Genomic DNA, 21,058 nt, shown 5'->3' with positions numbered 1-21,058 from the left:
TCTTATCTACAGCCATGCCTGGCGAAGTTATCTCCGAACCAAATCCGAAACCGCAGCCTTCACATCTGCCTGACTATGTGGAGAAATTGAGCGTGAAATTGGATCATGAAAACAAAGTTCTAGATCAGGATGTTTGTGATTCTTTGCTCAAATTTCGCCGAGCTGCTTCATACATCGCCGCAGGTGAGCACTCGATATAGAATATATATTCTGACTTCAGCAACTGATTGTAGTCTAGCGATGATCTTTCTCGACAAAAACACTTCGTTAAAAGAAGACCTAACATTCGACCATATCAAACCTCGGCTACTTGGTAAGTTGCCATTAATATATATATAAGATGGTGTTGTTAACATTATGCTTACAGGCCACTGGGGAACATGCCCCGGGCTCATCTTGGTCTACTCCCACCTAAACTACTTGATCCGGAAAACGAATTTGGATATGTTGTACGTTGTTGGCCCAGGGCATGGTGCACCGGCAATATTGGCCGCATTGTGGTTAGAGGGTTCACTGGAGAGATTTTATCCCCATTACTCGCGCAACAGCCAAGGTCTACACAACCTTATCTCGAATTTCAGCACACCATCTGGATTCCCCAGGTCAGTTCATTGTCTCCCCTAGACAGCTTCTAGGTTCTTTGCTAAAGCCTCAGCAGTCATATCAACGCCGAAACCCCCGGTGTTATCCATGAAGGAGGAGAGCTTGGCTATGCTCTCGCTGTGTCCTTTGGAGCAGTTATGGATAAGCCTGACCTGATTGTGCCCTGTATAGTGGGTGACGGAGAGGCCGAATCCGGTCCAACCGCTGCGTTTGTTGGCCGATTATCTGTGTGTAGACAATGCTAACCCTCGACAGGTCCTGGCATGCAATCAAGTATATTGATCCCAAAGAGTCGGGCGCAGTCTTGCCGATCTTGCACGTGAATGGCTTTAAGATTAGCGAGCGTACTATCTTCGGATGCATGGACAATAAGGAGCTTGTGGCGCTTTTCAGTGGATATGGTTACCAGGTTCGAATTGTGGAGGATATTAATGATATTGATACAGATCTACACTGCTCTATGGTTTGGGCCGTCGAGGAGATTCAAAAGATTCAGAACGCTGCGCGCTCTGGAAATCCGATTCTCAAGCCGAGGTGGCCGATGCTGGTCTTACGGACCCCTAAGGTATGTTGTGACACTTTCCCCTACCTAGTTACGAGCTGCCAATGCTGAGTAAACTTTTCAAAGGGTTGGTCTGGGCCAAAAAAGCTCCATGGTAAATTCATTGAGGGCTCTTTCCATTCTCACCAAGTTCCTTTGCCAAAAGCAAAAACCGACCAGGAGGAACTCGGTCTCTTGCAGAAATGGCTTTCTGACTATAAACCACAAGAGCTATTCACTTCGGACGGTGATATCATTGACGACATCAAATCTGTGATTCCCATTGATGATGCTAAGAAGCTTGGTCAGCGCATTGAGAGCTACAATAGTTATGTCGCCCCCAATCTGCCAGATTGGAGGACCTTCAGTGTTCAGAAAGGCTCCAACGAAAGTGCCATGAAATCAATCGGCAGCCTCATCAATCAGACATTCAAGAACAATCCAAATAGTGTGCGGCTATTCTCGCCAGATGAGCTGGAGAGTAACAAACTTGATGCTGTATTTGATTCCACTAATCGCAACTTCCAGTGGGATGAATTCGCCAATGCACGCGGTGGCCGTGTAATTGAAGTTCTCAGCGAGCACATGTGTCAGGGATTTATGCAGGGCTATACTTTGACTGGCCGCATTGGCATTTTCCCGTCATATGAGAGCTTCCTTGGTATCATTCACACCATGATGGTGCAATATTCCAAGTTCATCAAAATGGTCAGTCCCTTGCTCTCACTTTAGCATCGCAAATCGTGCTCACCGAAACTTTATACAGGCGCTAGAAACAGAATGGCATTCTGGGTTCAGCAGCATCAACTACATCGAAACGAGCACCTGGACGCGCCAAGAACACAACGGGTTCTCCCATCAAAACCCATCATTCATCGGTTCGGTGTTGAAGCTGAAACCAACTGCAGCTCGCGTTTATTTGCCACCAGATGCGAATACTTTCCTCTCGACTTTGCATCACTGTTTAGGGTCGAAGAACTATATCAATCTGATGGTAGGCGCCAAGCAACCAACCCCGGTGTACCTGAGCCCTGAAGAAGCCGAGAACCACTGTCGCGCAGGCGCATCGGTTTGGAAGTTCTGCAGCACAGATGACGGGATCAAACCGGATGTCGTGCTGGTTGGCATCGGTGTCGAGTTGATGTTTGAAGTAATTGCCGCTGCTGCACTGCTGCGTAAGCTTGCGCCAGAGCTGCGAGTGTGTGTGGTGAATGTCACTGATCTGATGATCCTCGAAAATGAGGGCCTGCATCCACACTCCCTGTCCACCGAGGCATTTGACGCACTCTTCACTCCGGACAAGCCTATTCACTTCAACTACCACGGCTATCCAAATGAGCTTCAGGGATTGCTTTTCGGACGCCCGCGTCTTGACCGCATTTCTGTTGCGGGCTATATCGAAGAGGGTAGTACCACCACTCCTTTCGATATGATGCTTGTCAATCGTGTCTCTCGTTTCCACGTTGCTCTGAGTGCTGTTCAAGGAGCTGCCAAGGTCAATGAGAAGATCCGGGTTCGTCAGCAGGAGTTGAAGGCTGAGATTGAAACCGAGATCGTCGAGATCAAGAAGTATATTATGGCAAACCACAAAGGTGAGAAGATCTCATGATCTGTAGTTCAATACTAACTTTGCTAGATCCTGATGATGCCTATGATACACCGAAATTTAACTAGATCCGCTACGCTTCGTGAATTTCAATCTGTTGGTTATTCTATGGTTTGTTTTAGCTTTTGGTATATGTAATAGAGCCGCCCTAACCCCATTGTTCTTCCATGATCTTCACATAATCCACCTTGGACTTGCTCATTATGGGTCAATTTCATAGATCACACAAGAACGCCAATCCGCACAAATGATTGATAAAACCTGAGCATACTAAGCCTTTACCATATCTCAGCCTGCAGTAAATCGTAAATGTGAGATCCTGGTAGACCTGCAATTTGCAGAACATCAAGCTTGATCTTGCCAAAAAAAAAGAACTCATGAGAAAAGCTCCCAGCCACGAGCTCTCAACCACAACCGCCTTTTTTCACCTGGTCTTTCTCCTAGGCCTAACATTTTCATATCGCAAAACCGTGTGTTTGTGTTCAAGATGACTACTCAAAGCTTTGCAGCCCCTGAGGCAGCCGAAGCAATCACCCTTAGCGAAGGAGAATCGGACCTCGTCTTTTTGTATGATGTCCTGAATATTGGACGCGTTCGGGCAATTGCCTCATATTGACTGTATATTACGTACCATATGCTGACAGCTGTGCTTGATAGATCAACTTCGAAGCCATCTGACGCGAACGTGGCATGGCAGAGCAGGAAGCGCGCGCGGTTTTCGCCGAGATCGTGGCCGTGGTCCAGTGGATCAGGGCGCGTCAGCTATGCTGAGGCATAGCCGCCACTAGACTTGTGAGAGTTTATAGCGGCGAACTGATGAAGGGACAATCGTTGCTGATGAGACTTGCAATAAATAGGATTGGCAGTCATCGATGCGGTGATCGGGCATGGGGCCTCGTCAACTCATCCCCGCTTTTGATCAGACTTTCGACAATGGATTTTGGAAGTTGATATGGTCTTCTTGCAGGTAAGTGCGTCCCTTTTCGTCTCAACTCGAGTTGCCGTTGTTGATTTGGCAGGGCTACTCTGGGCTGATCCAATCTGACCGAAGGTTACGATAGGTTGTGAGCGGAAAGTGAAGCACAGATCGAAGTGGTTTTTTCATCGTAATGGGCCAGTGTCGCAACTTATGCGAGGGTATCATGGGACGACGGACATGTTCAAATAGGGAAAGGAGTCACTGATTGAGAATAAAAGCAATTTTTACAGGGATAACGGCTGGCAAGTTCGATCTTGGGTGATTATTGATATTTTTTTTTTGCAGAATCGAGGGCATACCGGAAAAGAGCATGCAACAGGCTTATCTTTCTTTTCTGGTTGAGTACTTGCGCCTGAGCCGGCATCGTTTGCGCTGTTTTTCCATGGAACAAGCTAGGTCGTATTCGTCTGTATCTGCGTTGCGTCTGATCCCAATCAGTTCAAATGATATGTTGATACACGATCACCAAGTCCTGAGTTTTCCATTGACCTTATCTTATCCAGTTATGGGCCCACTGCGAACAGCAAGAAGAAACACACCCGTAACATGGTACTTATCAAAATAAGCCTTGACTTCAGGAATCCGGATCAGACTGGGGTTATAATAATAATATCCATGGATTGAGCTCACTTCAGACGGTGTGTTTCTCTAACCGGAATACTTCCGCGTTGTTTATATCTTGACCGGTCGGTGTGGCTTCATATCCATGTCGTTGACCATGCTAGGTGATGACTGACTTGGACGTATTGGATAGTTGACTGGGATCTTTGAAAATCGATCTCGATGGGATTGTTATCTGCCGACATCGAGTGTGAGAGGGTGCTGTTTCTACTGCAGTGAAACGACAGGCAAGTTATGCAGCTGGAAACTGTTGACTGTTTCTTTGATTTATAGCGAAGGTTAGTGAGTTAGTTTCTCAGGATCCTGAGTGAGTACAGCTGAGCTTTTTAAGCTTATGCTGTTGAGATTGTGAACATCAGCCCAGGCTGGAATCTCCAGGGCCTCCAAGGTTGTAAAATGGGTGAGCCAAGCAACTTCCGACTGTCTTCATAAAATAAACATACTTTGCATGATAGTTTTGTTTTGGCGCATCGAAATTGCTTTTTATACATGCTTCTATCTCACATGGGCTCGAAAGCAGTGCTACAACACGGTGTCGCTTTCAACATAGCATTTTTGGAAATACAACGGGAATAAACGAGATTCAAATCAGAAACAACATATATTGGCAGTGAGGAACTGCCGACCTGGGGCATGTGGGCCTGCCTCTCTTTTTCTCTCCACTTATCACCTATCACACATACATCCGCCGTCATCCGAGACCGTAGAACTACTTGATTTGCATCCGACACTCGATATCCCAGTATACCTTGGGGGAAATCTGTATCAAACTTGAACATTGCAATCAGATTTCTCGAGGGAATTTGAGAAAATATGTTATTCGCTAGTCAAATACAATCTCACTGCAGCAACAATCTAGCAATAATCTTGCAGTTGAGCCGCAGCCATGAAAAAAGACAGTCTAGAGGGGCCGTTTCGGGATCTGGCCCCTTGAAAGCCTCATAGCGGTCAATTGGGATGACTCAAATGCTCTCTCTGACTTTTCATCAAGTCATTTTGTCCGTCTGCTAGCAACGAACGGATCGGAGATAACGGTGTCTAGGGCTGAGGCGAGTTGGCGGGTTTGCGCTAAACCCGAAAGGGATTTCCTTGCGAGGGACGTTGTAGTTCGGCCCGAATTTCCCATATGTCGTAGATTTTTTTTGCTCCGTTTTTGCTTGGCTTTGATGTCATGATCCCTGTATCTGGTCTAATATTGGCGCGTAGGGCATGGTGAAAACAATGAAACGAAATCTGACAGGCCAGGAGTTTCCCGTCCTCGTGGCAGTCGGTTCGTGGTTCTGACCATATGCGTTTTTTATCCTTGTTTACTATACCAGCCGGAGCCGGCCCTTTTATCAACCCGCCCTGGATACTGAAAACTACCAGGCAGGCCTGAATCCTGCGGACGTCGGGATTGGTGCTCCGGTGCGGGTCTTTACTTGCTTAGATTGAACATGGTCGACAGGCACCCAAGACCGTGGCTATGGCCTCGCAAGCCCTTCCACGATGGTGGGGACTAGCTCGTACTCAGCCATGCTTGCTATTACTTATATGTATGCCATCCACTTAGATCTTGCAGCCTGATTTCCGTGTCCTTGTTGGTATCTTTGTTTATACACAGACAAAGGGTTTTTGTTGTCAACGCATGTTTTTTCAGTCGTTTTGAAAGCCGCTGCTGATTTTTACAACCCGTCCAACCGCTTCGAATCTACTCCTCTACGCAATTTTACTCTCTTTTCTCTCTCTCTTTTTGATAGCGGCGTTGTGACTAGTCCCTTAAGTTCGTTGGATTTCCTTCGCTATGGCTGACAGGTTAAAATTGGAAATGGGCTGCCCTGCCTATATCGAGGGTGTTGGTACTTCGTATGGATACGTGCCCTCGCTGGGGGCGGGAATTGCCTATTGCACACTATTTGGTCTCTCGATGATTCTCCATACGGTTCAGTTTACCTGGAAGCGGCAATGGTGGGCAAGCGTGTTCAGTGTCGGATGCCTGGGTAAGTGAAAAGAATAATCTAGGGCTTCAGAGCTTCAGGGCTTTCGGCCGTGACACACCAAACCCTAGGTTTAGGCAACACATCTAACAGCGTCAATAGTCGAACTAATTGGATGGGCTGGTCGAACGTGGTCAGCCAAATGTCCTTATAACTCAACTGCATTTCTCATGCAAATCTCCACTCTCATCATCGGTAGGCTTTTTCATCCTTGCCTGTATGGTACAGCTTTTAACAAATTCCAAGCCCCAACCTTCTTCACGGCAGGAATCTACGTCCTTCTCGGCCGCTTTATCCAACTCCTAGGTCGCGAATCATCGTTCCTAAAACCAAGTTTATACCTCTGGATTTTCTGCACTTGCGACGTAATCTCACTCGTCGTCCAGGCCATCGGCGGCGGCATGGCCTCATCGGAGGCTGGCAAGATCGGCGGTGACACCGCGACAGGCACACATATCATGGTTGCTGGCATTGTATTCCAGCTATTTTCAATCACCATCTTCGTTGTTTGTGCCGCCGACTTTATCCGTCGGACGATGCGTCGCCGTCTAATGCAGTCGCTGGATGGGTCCGTTACTCCGCTCTTTGGGGCCATGGTGCTTTCTATCGTCTGTATCTATATTCGAAGCGTGAGTGGTTTTCTATCCTAGCCGCTTGGCATCTCTGTCTATAGCCGACTGACTTTTCTAGATCTACCGTACGATTGAGTTGTCGCAGGGTTGGTCGGGTTACCTCATTACACACGAATCTTACTTTATTGCGCTCGATGGGGCTATGATGATTGTCTCGGTGGCCATCTTCAACCTGCTTCATCCTGGATGGCTCTTGCCAAGTACAAAGGCGTTCTCGATGAAAGGGGAGAGAACTTCGACTGATGGGCTAGAGATGAATCGGGGTCCTCCTCTTCATTGGTGATAGATTGCTGTGTCCTTCTTTCTTCTTTTTGGTTATCCAAGCTGGTATTGGTTTTTTATGCTGCCCAGAGACCATGTATCGATACTTATCTAAGGGCACTCGATGAATATGAATTGCGGTAATAATTATTGTTATAGATCTGTGATCAACTTGGATTCCAAACTTGGATTTTGCACCACGTATATGGTAGATATCAGATATAAAAAAAAACAAGAATCGGAATAGAACAAAAACAGAATGGCAATCGACGATCACCGCAAACCAGAAGGAAAGAACAAAGAAGCCCAAGGCCAAGGGGGGAAACCCCCGTCAAGATAAGAAATTGATCAACGCAAATTTGCCCCACAGCCGATCAGCAGAAGTTACACAGGCATTCTGCTTCTGCATTGGCATAAACATTAACATCGAGTGTGCCATTAACATTGAGAGCACCTGGATCACGGCAACATCACTGAAAGTAACAATAACAATTTTGGGACATCACTCCTAACCATTCCTTTATCGCATAACAAATCATACACCATCAACGGCTTCAATCCAACCAAAGGTTGCGCCTGTAATCAGCGCTGCAGTTGCCCAGACTGCTCCCCACGTAGCGGCTCCTTCAAGAGAGACATCACGAATCGTGCCCGCCACTTGAACGATCGTGTTGAGCAAGATACCAATGGCGAGAACAAAGGACCGAGAGATGAGGACCCTCGTCTTAGTCGACAGCTTGCCCCAAGTGGCGCGATAAACGACCGCGATCAAGTATTCGCCCTCACAGCTCGAAGACTGCTCGGCATTGGCAGAATAGCCAGTGGAGCTGACAAACAAGAAGTCACGCGCAGCCCAGCCAGCAGGAATGAGTGTCATGAAAAGCACAGGCAAGCCAGCAGGACCGGCATGCGCGGCGCTGATATCCGGGAGACCCTCGAAGTGCACAACCAATCGCGCAGGCAGCCAGGTCGCATAACTGGCGTACAGCACCACACTAAAGACCGAAGCAGCCATAAGCGTGGTGAAAACAGTGGTAATTTTATCCTGCAAAATAGCTCGATTGGGGATCGCACCGGCCGGCGCATGCGAAAGATCATGGACGGACGAGGGCCGGCGCAGGAGGGCAAATGGAATTGCCGTTGAGGCAATTGTAGTCCCAAAGGCGGCCAGCGCTGAAGTTGGGCGGATGCCGTAGAAGAATGACAGGAGAGAGTAGGTGGGCAGGTGGGTCAGGAATAGGAACGATGCCACATCGCGGCCTGTTTCGTACAATCGCAAGCATTTATTAGTCTGGGTATCTTGTGAATAGCTGCAGGAGCCTCGTGGAACAGCTGCAAGGGGTTTAGAGGCTCTCGGGATGTCTAATGCTGCTTACCATCAAATCCTAACACCCAAGCCAACCCAACTTCGACGGCCCTCCAGCCTATCAAGCCCCCCACTTCCCACCATTCCTCCAGGTGTTTGCTGATAAGCCCGAGGTCGCCCACTGTGAAGCTAGAAGTTAATGTGAACAGGGCCGAGCTCAGAACGAGACTGCTCAGGACAACAAGCATAAAGCGAGCTGGAGACGGAATTTTCGTCAGAGGAGAGGTCTGCGCGTCGGCCGCCTGTTCAGGCGCAGGTCGCGAGCCGTCGCTCCACGACACACTTCGCTTCTTTGGGGTCTTGGGAGACATGATGATCTTTAATTTATTTAAGATCGAGAGCTAGAATAACAAAACTCAACGCTTGGATCGAAAATTATCCGCGATTGCCTTTAGTTGAAGCTTGGAAGAGAAAAAGAGAAGGCTGGAACGTTTGGCCAGCGGTGAGCATGTGATGACATCATTTGCTTTGTACAAATTCAAGGATTCAACTTTTCATTGACCTTGAATCATTTTGATACATTGATTAATTACAGTGGAACTTCATGGTAAATTTGGCACTATTCTTCATCTTCGCCTTCTCGCTCAGCCACAGCAAATTCCACTGTACCACTCTCACGTCCACGGTTGTCTCGCACAATGACACGATATTTGCCGCTATCCCAAAGATCCTTGATGGTCAATTCACGAGTACGGCCGAGACTCTCAATATCTCCAATACGCTCCAAAGTACCTTCCAAGTGCTTGTCGAAGTTTTCGATGGCGCATATCTCTCGGAAGGCACGTTGCATGGGCACTGAATCGGCGCGTACCATTGCCCGTGAGTTAATAGTGAAGATATTCTCGTGATCGTAGGATTGAATAAAGTCTGCACGAGTCATAATCTCACGCGCCTTGTGGAGCGGAATCTCAGGTAAAATGTGTCCCTCCTCCGGGTGGTAATTTGACTCCATCTCTTGTTCCAGATCAACTAGAGCTTTCGCTAGGACCATAGCCGCAGACTGTATTGTACACTGTTTAGCTTGAGTCGCCTAGGGGACAGGTGCTCAGTATCGCTAGGGTTTTACTTACGGAGTACTTTTGCTCATCCATCACATCGTCATCCATTTCCTTCCCGAGGATCCAACACTTGTTCAAGAACCAAACTTTTTCGGCCCGGCAGATATCATCGCAGGCTTTTGTGACATTCTCGGATTTGGCGATGCGGTTCAAAAAGGATAGTCGTCCTCCAACTTTGTCGTAGATTTGCTCGAGAACCGAGGCAGGGAGGGACTCGTTGTGGAACTGTTCGCGGTATCTCTTCAGGGCGGTCATCGCCTTGTCCTTGGGCAGATCCTTCACAGGAATGACCTCCATGCGAGTCGCGTAACGCTTCAGGCGCTCATATACCCAGTAGTCATCACTGTTTAGGACTTTTCACAACATTTGTTAGCTAACACAAACAAACATTGGTCGATTTCTTTCTTACTTGTTGTAACAAGACCACTAGCAGCCCATTGTTCGGCGCGCTGCTGGATCATTTCAAGCAAATCCTGTCCATCGTGGTCATCTCTAACCAGATGTGTACTGTTAATGATCAGGATTAGAGGAGTAGAGCCCTCCCGTCTTCTGGTAAGTGCCACTTTCTCCAGCTTATTGAAGGCACGTTCAATGTCCAGGAGTGCGGTGGTATCTCTTGGTCCGCGAATGCTAAAAAGACTGCCAATATAGCTAGATAGAATTATCAGTATCAAGCATGGGAATGGATATTGATGACAATTGATCTTACTCTTCGTGGAACTCATAGTCCAAAGCTTTGCCCAGTCGGATACGGAAAATTTCGAGGTCAGCGTGTGCTTCGAACATCGCACAGCTATTGCCATTAATTTTGCGCATTGCCTCCAAAAGCATCGAAGTTTTGCCCGTGCCTTTCTCGCCGATCATGAGATAGTAGTGGCCACATAGTTTGCCAGATACAATGTCGTCAATTTTGGGTTGCTCGTTGCGAACTACCCAGTTTTCTTCATGGCGATACTTGTGCTTTCCAGAGACAACACCCGCAACTTCGAGAGCAGGGTCACCGGGGTTGAACGCATTGTCCATCTTGTCGAGGATCAGGTACTTGTAGTACTGGTGATACGAATATCCCGCCGCGCTTGGGAGAAGGTCAATCAACGTAATTCATGACTTGTGGGGATTTTGGCAAACCTACCCTAAAATAGCAATTGATGCTGCGGTGGTTGCCGCAGTTTCAAGCATCTTGAGAATCGTAGATTTGAAGTTGGGATCTGAGTCCCGGCGGCCCTGACCTGAACCCTTGCCTTCATCCGAGTCATTCTGATCGGTGGGATCCGGGGTCACTTGCCCTGTGTTCTGGGGGTTTGAATTAAACCGCTTGGGCATATATACCACAAATTGGTTATTGGGCCTTAGGGCCCTGTATAATCCCTGCCGGGCATAGCGCCCCACAGGCTGTCTAAGTCGGTTCAATTGCATCCTGATTGGAGTTCTTGGCGTTTGTGTGTCGGAGTGCCAAGTCCTTTAGTATAGGGGGGACAATGTAAGTCGATGGATACCCAGATGCACGGATTGTTTCTGTGGCTTGTGATGATAAAATAAAACACAATAGTTCAACGAGTGTAATGCTAGAATTCTAGGCTTGAAAAGATCATGTAAAGCCACACCTCTAGGGGATGACGCGTGGTCGATTGAAGGAAAGACTCTGCGTCAGTTATAAGAAAAACAAGATGAGAACAAAAAGCAGATCAATAAAATGAATGAAAGACTGAGGAAAAACGAAGGTCAGAAAGAAAGATTGGAGCTCGAGAAGGTGGCTTAGCCGCGTTGGCGCCTGAAATGTGTTCGCGTCTCAGGGAGTTGGTGCCTCAGCCTCGATGAACCAGGGATACGAAAGGCTTGGCAATCAAATCGGAATATCAAATTTCTACACACATTGGCGATGATGTACAGAGTACAAACTATGCCAATTTTTGAACGAGATATAGTTGGTTTGAGTCTACCTTAGGTATCTGGCATTGCCTTCCAAGAAGATTGTCTTGTAATTTTCAATTGCTCATCGGCGCAACAACGTTAGGTCAAAGCCATGAAGTGATAGTAACCTGCATGGTAGAACCATGAGGATACCTAGGTATTTGTTTTCTGCAGGAGTTTAAATAGAATAACTCGGAGAGTGTTATTTCTTTAAATTATTTCTGCATGTATATGATTTGAAAGACAGAGCGCACTGATTGACGTGTACCATACGTCTTGTGCTCTAACTCGCTACTACTGTATATTTATATTTTGAAGATAAAGTCTTGAATCACAACCATCAATGGCCTGGGCCTTTCAAGAAGCATGAACCCAGGCAAACCAATCTGAAACATGAAATTAAATTGGAAATCACTTATTGCCAATCAACTTAAAATGCCACCGTGTACACAGTCGCTAATGCACGTTCACGCACTTTGGTCAAAAACAATGACACCTGAGGCATCAAGGCAAACATATAGTTAGAAGAAATTCTAAGTAACTAGCTATATTTCCAGGTATCTGCCTCGGTACATCATATTTCATGATTAGTGTAGTATTTCAATCAATCTCTTTTATCTAAACCAAATACTTCTAGAAATATATACAATAATAAATATAAGGTCAATTGAGGTTTGTGGAGAAAAATATTATTGTGCCTCTCCGCTCACTTCCCCGAATCCACCGCCCGAGCACTTCCGAGGGTATGCCGCATCCGCGAAATTTTCTCTCCGGTTTCCCTGTTTCACCGTTCTTATCCATCCTGGCTTTTACAAACTTCGTGGGGTACGGGGTTTTTGTTTCTTGCTCAATTGCCCATTTCTTCATTGTATACTAAATTTCTGTTCTACCTGCCCAATCCCCGCAGGTCCTCAACCTTTTTTTCCCGTGCCATTTTCCCGAACTTGTGTTTCTCATCCGAAGTAACGGTTGTGACACTGGGGTTGTGTTCATTTGTCGAAGCTTTCTTTCATCACCAGCGAGACATCATGGCACAGACCAATGGGGAGTTGGAGCACTCGAAAGGTGTGTATTGGCCCTGGAACCCGGTGTTGATCAAGCTCCAATTGAACACATGGGTTCCGGGTAACATATGAAGCAGGGCACATAGACTAACGGAGGAACAGAGGCTCCTCAAGCTTCTCAAGAGATCAACAATGGCGATGCCCTCGAGGGCACACAGGAGGAGGACCTCTCAGGTGGTATGTTGGATACCCAGTCATCGATGTGTCCACCGTTTTACTAACTTGAGTATCAGGTCTTTTCCAGATTTCCGTGAAGCTTCCTCATGCGCCTCATAAGATTCAAGTGATGGTGGGTAACTTTTAGATGGAAGCAACACAAAAGACCGTATCTGACCCCTTTGCCTTCCAGGTATCCAACCAAGAACAGGTGCAGGATGTCCGCCAATCTATTGTCGAGCTACCGGGAACCTTCCAATACACTTGCTTCCACCTCGAGTTCAACGGAAACCGTATCAACGATTTTGTTGAGCTGTCCGAGGTCGAGGGTCTCGAGGCCGACTCCGAGATCGTTTTGGTGGAGGACCCTTACACCGAGAAGGAGGCCCGCATGCATGTTGTCCGGATCAGGGAGCTTATTGGTGCTTCTGGTGACCGAGTTGACAACCTGCATGGTATTTCCGCTGGCCTGTCGTTGCACGACGCTATTTCCGCGGAAGCTACCAAGGCCACTGCTTCGGAGAAGGACCACTCGCTCTCCTCATATGACTTGACTGGAGTTTCGTCCCTCCAGACTATCCTGCCTACCGCACAGGCTCCTCTACCCAAGACAGTGAAGTCAATTTCGTTGTCTTCGTGGAACCCTGTTCCTTACAACCTCCGCCAGAAGGGTCACTTGCTTTACCTCGTGGTCTCCACCCTCGAGGGTGAACAGTTCCAGATCACTGCTCATGTGTCTGGCTTCTTCGTGAACAAGAACTCGAACATCCGATTCGAACCTTTCCCGAAGTCAATTCACCCCAAGAAGGGCAGCGCTCACTCGCTGCTTACTTTAATCTCTCAACTCTCGCCTTCGTTCAGCGCCGCCTTCGAGGCTTTGCAGGAATACAACAACGAGAAGGATCTCTTGACCACTTTCCCCTTCCAAAATGCTATTCCCAACAGCCCCTGGCTCATCTCCCCTAGCACTGCCAGTTTGAACGCCCACCAGCCTGATATCACCCGTTCGCAGGAGAACTACTTGATCTCTGGTGTTGATAACGCCGAGACACTGCGTGACTGGAACGAGGAGTTCCAGACCACCCGCGAGCTCCCCCGTGAGTCTGTCCAAGACCGCGTGTTCCGTGAGCGATTGACTTCCAAGCTCTTCGCCGATTACAATGAGGCCGCTGCTCGCGGTGCAGTCTTGGTTGCCCGGGGTGAGGTTGCTCCTCTGAACCCCACTGAGGCGCGGGACGCCCAGATCTTCGTTTACAACAACATCTTCTACTCCTTCGGTGCTGATGGCGTTGGGACTTTCACCTCCGAGGGTGGTGACGAGGCCGCACGCGTCGCCGTGGGCAAAGATGTTCTTGGTATCAAGGCTGTCAACCAGCTTGACATCGATGGACTCTTCACCCCTGGAACTGTGGTGGTCGACTACCTGGGCAAGCGTATTGTGGGCCAGAGTATTGTCCCTGGTATCTTCAAGCAGCGCGAGCCCGGTGAGCACCAGATTGACTACGGTGGTGTTGAGGGTAAGGAGATTGTGGCCACCCACGCCGACTTTGTTCCGGTCTTCGAGAAGCTCTCGAAGGCGCTGCGCATCAAGCAGCACCCAGTCTGGGACAAGGATAACAAGCGCCACGAACTCGAAGGCAGTGTTGAGACCAAGGGCCTTCTTGGTACTGACGGCAGGAAATACGTTTTGGACCTGTACCGCGTGGCCCCTATCGATGTTGAGTGGCAGCAAGAGGATGGCAGCGATGCCTACCCTCACCGCATGTCCGTCCTCAGATTGGAATTGATTGAGTCTTACTGGCGCCACAAGATGAGCCAGTACGTCAAGGCTGAGGTCGAGAGCCGTAAGGCCGCCAGTGCCGAGGCGTCTAAGGATGGCAAGCCCGAGGAGGAGACCGCGGAACAGGAGCGGGTTGATATCTCTGGATTCAAACTGGCTCTTAACCCCGATGTCTTCAGTGGCCAGGTCCCCCAGACCAAGGAGGAGAAGGAGCAGTGGGCGCAGGATGAGCAGGAAGTCCGGGACGCTTGCGATCACCTCCGATCCAAGGTCATTCCCGATCTGCTCAAGGACCTTCACGATGGCGACGTCGGCTTCCCTATGGATGGCCAATCGCTGACCCAGCTTTTGCACAAGCGCGGTATCAACCTGCGTTACCTCGGAAAGTTGGCTGAACAGTCCACTGAGAAGGGACCCCGCCTCAAGGCCCTGTCTATCCTCCTGGTTCAGGAGATGATTACTCGTGCCTTCAAGCATATTGCCAACCGCTACCTGAGCAATGTCCCCGCTCCTTTCGTCGCTCCTTGCCTTTCTCACCTGCTGAACTGTCTGCTCGGCGCTGATGTCAACGCCACCCCCAAGGCCGAGATTGACGAACAGATGCGCAAGATCTTCCCCGAGGGTGATTTCTCCTTCGAGCAGGTCACCCCGGAGTCCCTCCGAACCGAGATCGAGAAGCAGGTCGCCACTCGCTTCCGCTTCTCCCTCGAGAAGGACTGGACCAGCTCCCTCAGACACTTGCAGCTTTTGCGTGATATCTCAATCAAGTTGGGTCTCCAGCTTGGTGCTCGTGACTTCGCCTTCGCCAAGGATCAAGTCAAGGAGCAGATCGTTGTCCCCGTCACTAACGGCGCTACTCACGAAGAGCCCAAGAAGAAGGGCAACAAGAAGAAGGGTGGTGACAAGCAGTCGCCTAATCGCACCCCTGCGCCAGCTAAGCCCGCTACCACTTTCACCGCCGATGATATTCTGAACGTCGTTCCTTTGGTTCGCGATGCCTCTCCCCGTAGTGCACTGGCAGAGGAGGCCCTGGAGGCCGGCCGTATTTCTCTCATGCAGAACCAGAAGCAGTTGGGCCAGGAGCTCATTCTGGAGTCTCTGTCTCTGCACGAGCAGATCTACGGTATTCTGCACCCCGAGGTCGCCAAGCTCTACCACCAGCTTTCTATGCTGTACTACCAGACTGATGAAAAGGAGGCTGCCGTGGAACTAGCCCGCAAGGCTGTCATCGTCACTGAGCGCACCATGGGTGTGGACTCTGCCGACACTATCCTGAGCTACCTCAACCTGAGTCTGTTTGAGCATGCCTCCGGTAACACCAAAACCGCCCTGGTGTACATCAAGCATGCCATGGATATCTGGAAGATCATCTATGGTGCTAACCACCCCGACTCCATCACCACCATGAACAACGCCGCCGTGATGCTGCAACACCTCAAGCAGTACACGGACTCTCGCAAGTGGTTCGAGGCTTCTCTCGCCATCTGCGAGAACCTGTTCGGCAAGGATTCTATTAACACTGCCACCATTCTCTTCCAGTTGGCCCAAGCCCTTGCCCTGGATCAGGACTCCAAGGCCGCCGTCGGTAAGATGCGCGAGGCGTACAACATCTTCCTCGCCCAGCTGGGCCCTGAAGACCGCAACACCAAGGAGGCCGAGAACTGGCTGGAGCAGCTCACCCAGAACGCCGTCTCCATCGCCAAGCACGCCAAGGACATCCAGGCTCGTCGTCTGCGCCGCATCACGATGAACCCTCGTGTGTCCAGCATGGGCACTCGCGTCCAGCCCCAGGTTGGCCAGGTCGCACCTGAAATTGCCGCACCTACTGGAACCGCCGATCCTTCCGGCCTTGACTCTCGCAGCATCGACGAGCTTCTGAAGTTCATCGAGGGTGGCGACACCGGCAGCTCTTCGCGCTCCAAGCAGAAGAAGCGTGCTGCCACCAGCAACCCCAAGCTTCGCGGCTCCAAGCAGTCCAACAAGGCATAAATGGACTCCTAGATCAGCCAGATCGGCTGCGTTAATTGGTTCATGTTCTTATTTTCTTGGTTATTACATGTGTTAACAGTCAAATACTATATATCTATATCCATTGTCATTTTGGGGATCGGTGGGCAGGCTTGATGAGCGAAAAGAACTGTTGTATTTTAGATCTCTCTCCTCTCTTATTTTTTTTCTTTGACTTCATCTGTTAGGTTGGGTTGTCTCGGGCAGTGCATGGAAAGGACTCGGCATTTCCTCATATCTGGTGCATTATGTGGTGATATTGTCTGGATTTTGCATCTTTGGGTCATTTTCTCTTTCTGGGTAAATCCACTTTATATACAAGAGCTTCAATTTGAATGGATATCTTCTTTCAGTTGAAGAACTACTACATGGTGTCTTAGGAGGCCAACAGCTAGGATTGAGGCTCTAGAACCGCTTTATTGATAGAAGGGCATACCTAGGTAGTGAGCTGTTGTGTATTGGATTCTTAAATCTCCCATTTTGATACCTACATGCGTAGGTAGGGTACCCTGTGCTTATAACGGACCTATACGGGAAAATGACATTCTATATCTTGCCTGGCTTCTCCTGGCTGTATAGGGTCTCTTTTGGTATCAAAAACAAATGTGTGCTGTGAGGCCAAAGCATCCTTTTCCCATCACACCCAGGTAGCGCTTAACCGAATTAGGGAATGTTTGTTTTATTTGTTTGCTGAACATCGCAACTTGTTATCTATCACTTAACGCGTCAGTCTCTCGGCATACATTAACCACATTGAATTATTGTTGTATTATTGGAATTACCTGCTGGTCGCACAATATAGTACTACCATGCATGATTGAGGGGCCGTTTGGGACCCCGAGGTTGGTGCTGAGCAATGAACACAGACTTGAGACCATGCTGATGCCGTTTACAGTTTTATGCTCCAAGCAAATATCATTATATCCGTTATTCTTCATGGAAGACGTCCAAGCTACCGCACGATGGGCGAAACGTGTTCTGCGCCCCTTGACCTCCATCTGCCGCCGAATCGAGAAGCACCAAGAATCGCTGTCTACCATCGCGACCGAGTCGAAAACAGCAGAGAATAAAGACATAGCGCCATTAAACCCCGCAAACTCGGCACAAAGGGCGTATGATTACTTGGGATCAGACGCCGACGCAGATGAGAACGACCCGGCTTGGGTTCCATGGGAAAAACAACCCGAGCGACGCCGGTCCAGGCGCAAGTATTCGACCAGAGGAGAAGATAATGGCGGGAAAAGGCGCAGCGGATTTGGAATACATAGCCCAGAACGCCCGCGCACTCTGCCTGGCGCCATTGAGGTTGCCACACCACAGATAACTGGGAAGAGATGGGAGATGCCCTCGAGTGCGCAGTCACAACGGTCGACCGGCCTGGATAATTTCTCTAGCCTTCCGCCGCCATCACCAGCCTTTCGTGTCCGAAATCCGCTGCGAAAGAGCCCTTGGCAAGAGCTTCTCGATCAGTCCGGTGATCCAATTTTCGCCGACATAGCCCACAATCTTGATCGCGTTTTCCAGAACTTCCTTTTCAATACCCAGAAATCAAGGCGCGAAGCGAGACCTTCAACGGATGACTCTAGGTGCGGTGCTCGATCTTTGATGTCGATGGTGGCGCGATGCCTCCCCAAGTTTATTGCGAAAGAACAAGAGCGACAGGACAAATTGGACGAGGATGGGGACGAAGATATGTGTGATGCATATTTTACAGAATTGGAAGCATTTTATGCGCCTCATGGTACGGGATGGAAACCGCTCCGTGAGGCTGTCCGCGCGCAGGGCATTCATCTGATTGCCAAAATGATACAGAATAGTTGGATTACAGATTCAGTTGCATGCGCGCTTATTGAAAAGTGTCGCTCTATCGCACCCGAAGAAGGCGATTATTTACTCTCTACACTGCTTTCTGCACACAAAAGTTATCCCTACCCCCAGGCTCTGAGACCTGCGGTTGATCCTGACGCTTCGGGTGACCCCATTCGATTGTTGCGCAAATACGCTCACCATGGCGTTACTGGTCGCTCCTACATCTTTAGTGAACTTGGAAAGCTGCTTTTGCGGGGAATGTTACCACCACAATGGATGGGAACCAAATTATGGACATCTTGGATGATTCGAGCAACACTTTCCTTCTCAAAAGAGGACAAGGACTGTCCCGCGGCTTCGCGGTTGATTGAGGCTGTGATTCTTTCAGCTAGTGATTTACACGTCGTCACTACACCTGCGGCGTCTCAAAGTTCAACTAAAACGGTCTCGCTGAAAGGAAAGGCCTCTCGTGCTCACGCAACCCGGGCGGCATCCACAGCATGGGAAAGTCCACAAAGTGTTCGGCCTTGCCCTATGCAGATAGAAGATGCATTGAGCAACCACGTCATAAGTCTCCTGGCAGCTTTGTGTGGCATGCACATCTCACGGTCTCGTGCCTCAGATCAAGTTGAGTTCACGACAAATTGTACGAAAGCGAGCCACATCATCGGCTATTTACAATTTGCTTTGCAGCGAGATGTCGACACGATGGCCCTCGCCCAGCGAAGCTATAATACCTCCTATCAATTACTACGGCGTGGTTGCATATTGCTAGCAACCAGCCTTGTACACTGTAATGATACACTTTTACTGAACAAACAGTACACTATGTCGTCAACGATCAACATGGATGAATGCGCGGATGTTATAGCCTCTCGTCCCGAGATCATCAAAGAGCTAGCATTTCTCGTGCGACAGGCGTTCCGCTGTTTGCGAGCAAGCCCAGAGGATGGAGCTGCAGGGGATGGACCTGACCATACCAGCGAAGAAATACGCCGCATGGTCTCGCAGCTTGCTTGCATAGCCGATACACCAGGTTTGTCTGCCCTTTTAGGGCGCGTCGCCGCAGAGGCTGCTATGGAGTTCGCTGAAGCTACGGGAGATCCAGACGAACATGTGTGGGCCGTAGAGGTACAAGAGGCCGTCGCCAACCGACAAGATCAGAGAGAAAAGGACCGAGAATCTTCAGAAGAACCCGTGGAATCTAGCCAAAAGATCACGAGCCAAAAGCACGGCTTGTTTCGCTGGGAAGATAGTATAGGCGAATGGGTTGCTCCTACACCAGTGTCAAAGAGAAAGCCAATCATCGTACAAAGGGCTCAAAGACCCATGCGTATGCTACCAAGCCCAGTTCCCTGTGTTCCCTGTTCTACGGATTGCAGCTCGCTTGGATCTGATTGCTCTCAAGACTCCGCCTCCAGTGTAATTTCGTCACCTCCCTCAGTGGCGACCAAGAGAACTTTCGAAGATATTGAGGTCGTGCGAGTGCGACCCAGCAGACGACGCGGACCAGATGTCGTGATTGACAATGAGAAAGACGACCTTCACGACTCTGCCACTAGTGTAAGCTCGTCTCCTCCGACACTGGCGACCAAGAGAATGTTCGACGACATTGAGGTCTCGATCTCGCGTATACGACCCAGCAAACGACCCAGACCCAATCCAGTCGTCGTGATCGACAACAAGGCAAGCAGCCGGAGAGAAAATAGTCCCACTCCGACTAGGTTCCATCCCACTGTGGAACCAGTTACTCGGATCCTGCGAGAGCGCAACTCCAACTTGACCAGACGGGCCGCGCCCACGAGACATGCGCGCAAGGTCGAAGTCGTGGTTGTCAATAACAAGGAAAATAGTGGAATTCATGAGACGCAACCCACGCCCGAGCGTGTCGAAAGACAAATGCACCGCACAATGGAGAGGAAGAGGCCTGTACGTACTCCAAATTTCGCCCCGAGATTTGTCCAGCGGCCGAGCTCCCAACGGACCATTCCCTGCTCTCAGGATGGCGACAGTGACGATGAGCTTAGCTTCCTTTGAGTGGGACCGCCTGGGCTTTCTCAGCTTGTCCTAATTGGGTCCTGGCTTGGCCCTGTTTTAATTTACGTGCCTGGGCACAGAGTCGTCGAATATACCCTGGACTTTTTGTACTATGGTTCTGGTGTCTATCGCGTTTTACATTGTGGATGGATCTCCTGATCTTAAAATTTGGATGTCTTGCTGGCGTGACCGAGAATGACTGAATGTGAATTTGATCTTGGTTCATTCCCCTCAAAGGGAACGGTGGAGTGGAAGTGATCAATATGGATGGGTGTTCCGCTTTATTTTTTTGGAGAACTCGGCGTTTTGTTTTGATTTGATACCCATGGCCTTGGATTGGTGTTACTTTTTTCCTTTTTTCTTTTTCTGTTTTTCTTTTCCATATTAATTCTGCAAAAGCCCTGCTTGTCCTTGAACTAGACCGCGACTACGCCGACGCCAATGCATAGATTACACTATTGGACGGATATTGATCCTATTTCGTTGACGTGGTGAAGTCCCACTCTATTTGGCACGTCAGATAAGACATCTTGTAGAAAACCGACAGAGCTCCGACGCCACTGCAGGATGAAGAAGGCTTTGATATACACCTGCAGGATGCAATGCAGTCTATATGAAGCGGATGAATTATTCCCGCGTTTCAATTGCCCA

At 49.1% G+C, this 21,058-nt stretch overlaps 6 protein-coding genes across 6 annotated transcripts; 4 read left to right on the top strand and 2 right to left on the bottom strand.

Moving 5' to 3' along the window:
* Window positions 1-14: 14 nt before the first annotated feature.
* On the top strand, window positions 15-2,818 carry N7529_008683 (putative phosphoketolase; the record flags this gene model as incomplete). Its single annotated transcript, XM_057244210.1, has 8 exons — window positions 15-183; window positions 239-313; window positions 368-602; window positions 659-811; window positions 859-1,168; window positions 1,232-1,852; window positions 1,911-2,736; window positions 2,781-2,818. The coding sequence occupies 8 exons, from the start codon at window positions 15-17 to the stop codon at window positions 2,816-2,818; spliced, it is 2,427 nt and encodes an 808-aa protein (XP_057095748.1).
* Window positions 2,819-6,133: 3,315 nt separating this feature from the next.
* On the top strand, window positions 6,134-7,241 carry N7529_008682 (RTA1 domain-containing protein; the record flags this gene model as incomplete). Its single annotated transcript, XM_057244209.1, has 4 exons — window positions 6,134-6,329; window positions 6,429-6,521; window positions 6,573-6,955; window positions 7,017-7,241. The coding sequence occupies 4 exons, from the start codon at window positions 6,134-6,136 to the stop codon at window positions 7,239-7,241; spliced, it is 897 nt and encodes a 298-aa protein (XP_057095747.1).
* Window positions 7,242-7,754: 513 nt separating this feature from the next.
* Window positions 7,755-8,896, bottom strand: N7529_008681 (uncharacterized protein; the record flags this gene model as incomplete). The annotated part of the gene is made up of 2 exons (XM_057244208.1): window positions 7,755-8,479; window positions 8,596-8,896. 2 exons carry the CDS (start codon window positions 8,894-8,896, stop codon window positions 7,755-7,757), a joined length of 1,026 nt encoding a protein of 341 aa, XP_057095746.1.
* A 248-nt stretch (window positions 8,897-9,144) lies between these two features.
* Window positions 9,145-11,059, bottom strand: N7529_008680 (ATP-binding protein; the record flags this gene model as incomplete). The annotated part of the gene is made up of 5 exons (XM_057244207.1): window positions 9,145-9,585; window positions 9,656-9,996; window positions 10,053-10,294; window positions 10,353-10,718; window positions 10,776-11,059. 5 exons carry the CDS (start codon window positions 11,057-11,059, stop codon window positions 9,145-9,147), a joined length of 1,674 nt encoding a protein of 557 aa, XP_057095745.1.
* A 1,523-nt stretch (window positions 11,060-12,582) lies between these two features.
* N7529_008679 (translation initiation factor 3 subunit CLU1) lies at window positions 12,583-16,543 on the top strand (the record flags this gene model as incomplete). Its single annotated transcript, XM_057244206.1, has 4 exons — window positions 12,583-12,679; window positions 12,721-12,795; window positions 12,852-12,907; window positions 12,968-16,543. 4 exons carry the CDS (start codon window positions 12,583-12,585, stop codon window positions 16,541-16,543), a joined length of 3,804 nt encoding a protein of 1,267 aa, XP_057095744.1.
* A 954-nt stretch (window positions 16,544-17,497) lies between these two features.
* On the top strand, window positions 17,498-20,407 carry N7529_008678 (uncharacterized protein; the record flags this gene model as incomplete). Its single annotated transcript, XM_057244205.1, has 1 exon — window positions 17,498-20,407. The coding sequence occupies one exon, from the start codon at window positions 17,498-17,500 to the stop codon at window positions 20,405-20,407; it is 2,910 nt and encodes a 969-aa protein (XP_057095743.1).
* Between the last annotated feature and the right edge of the window lie 651 nt (window positions 20,408-21,058).

The sequence above is a fragment of the Penicillium soppii genome, assembly GCF_028829465.1.
Source record: "Penicillium soppii strain IBT 18220 chromosome Unknown utg000006l, whole genome shotgun sequence".
NCBI classification, from domain to species: domain Eukaryota; kingdom Fungi; phylum Ascomycota; class Eurotiomycetes; order Eurotiales; family Aspergillaceae; genus Penicillium; species Penicillium soppii.
The sequence above is the reverse complement of the archived record's forward strand: the minus strand, read 5'-3'. Positions and strand labels throughout refer to the sequence as shown.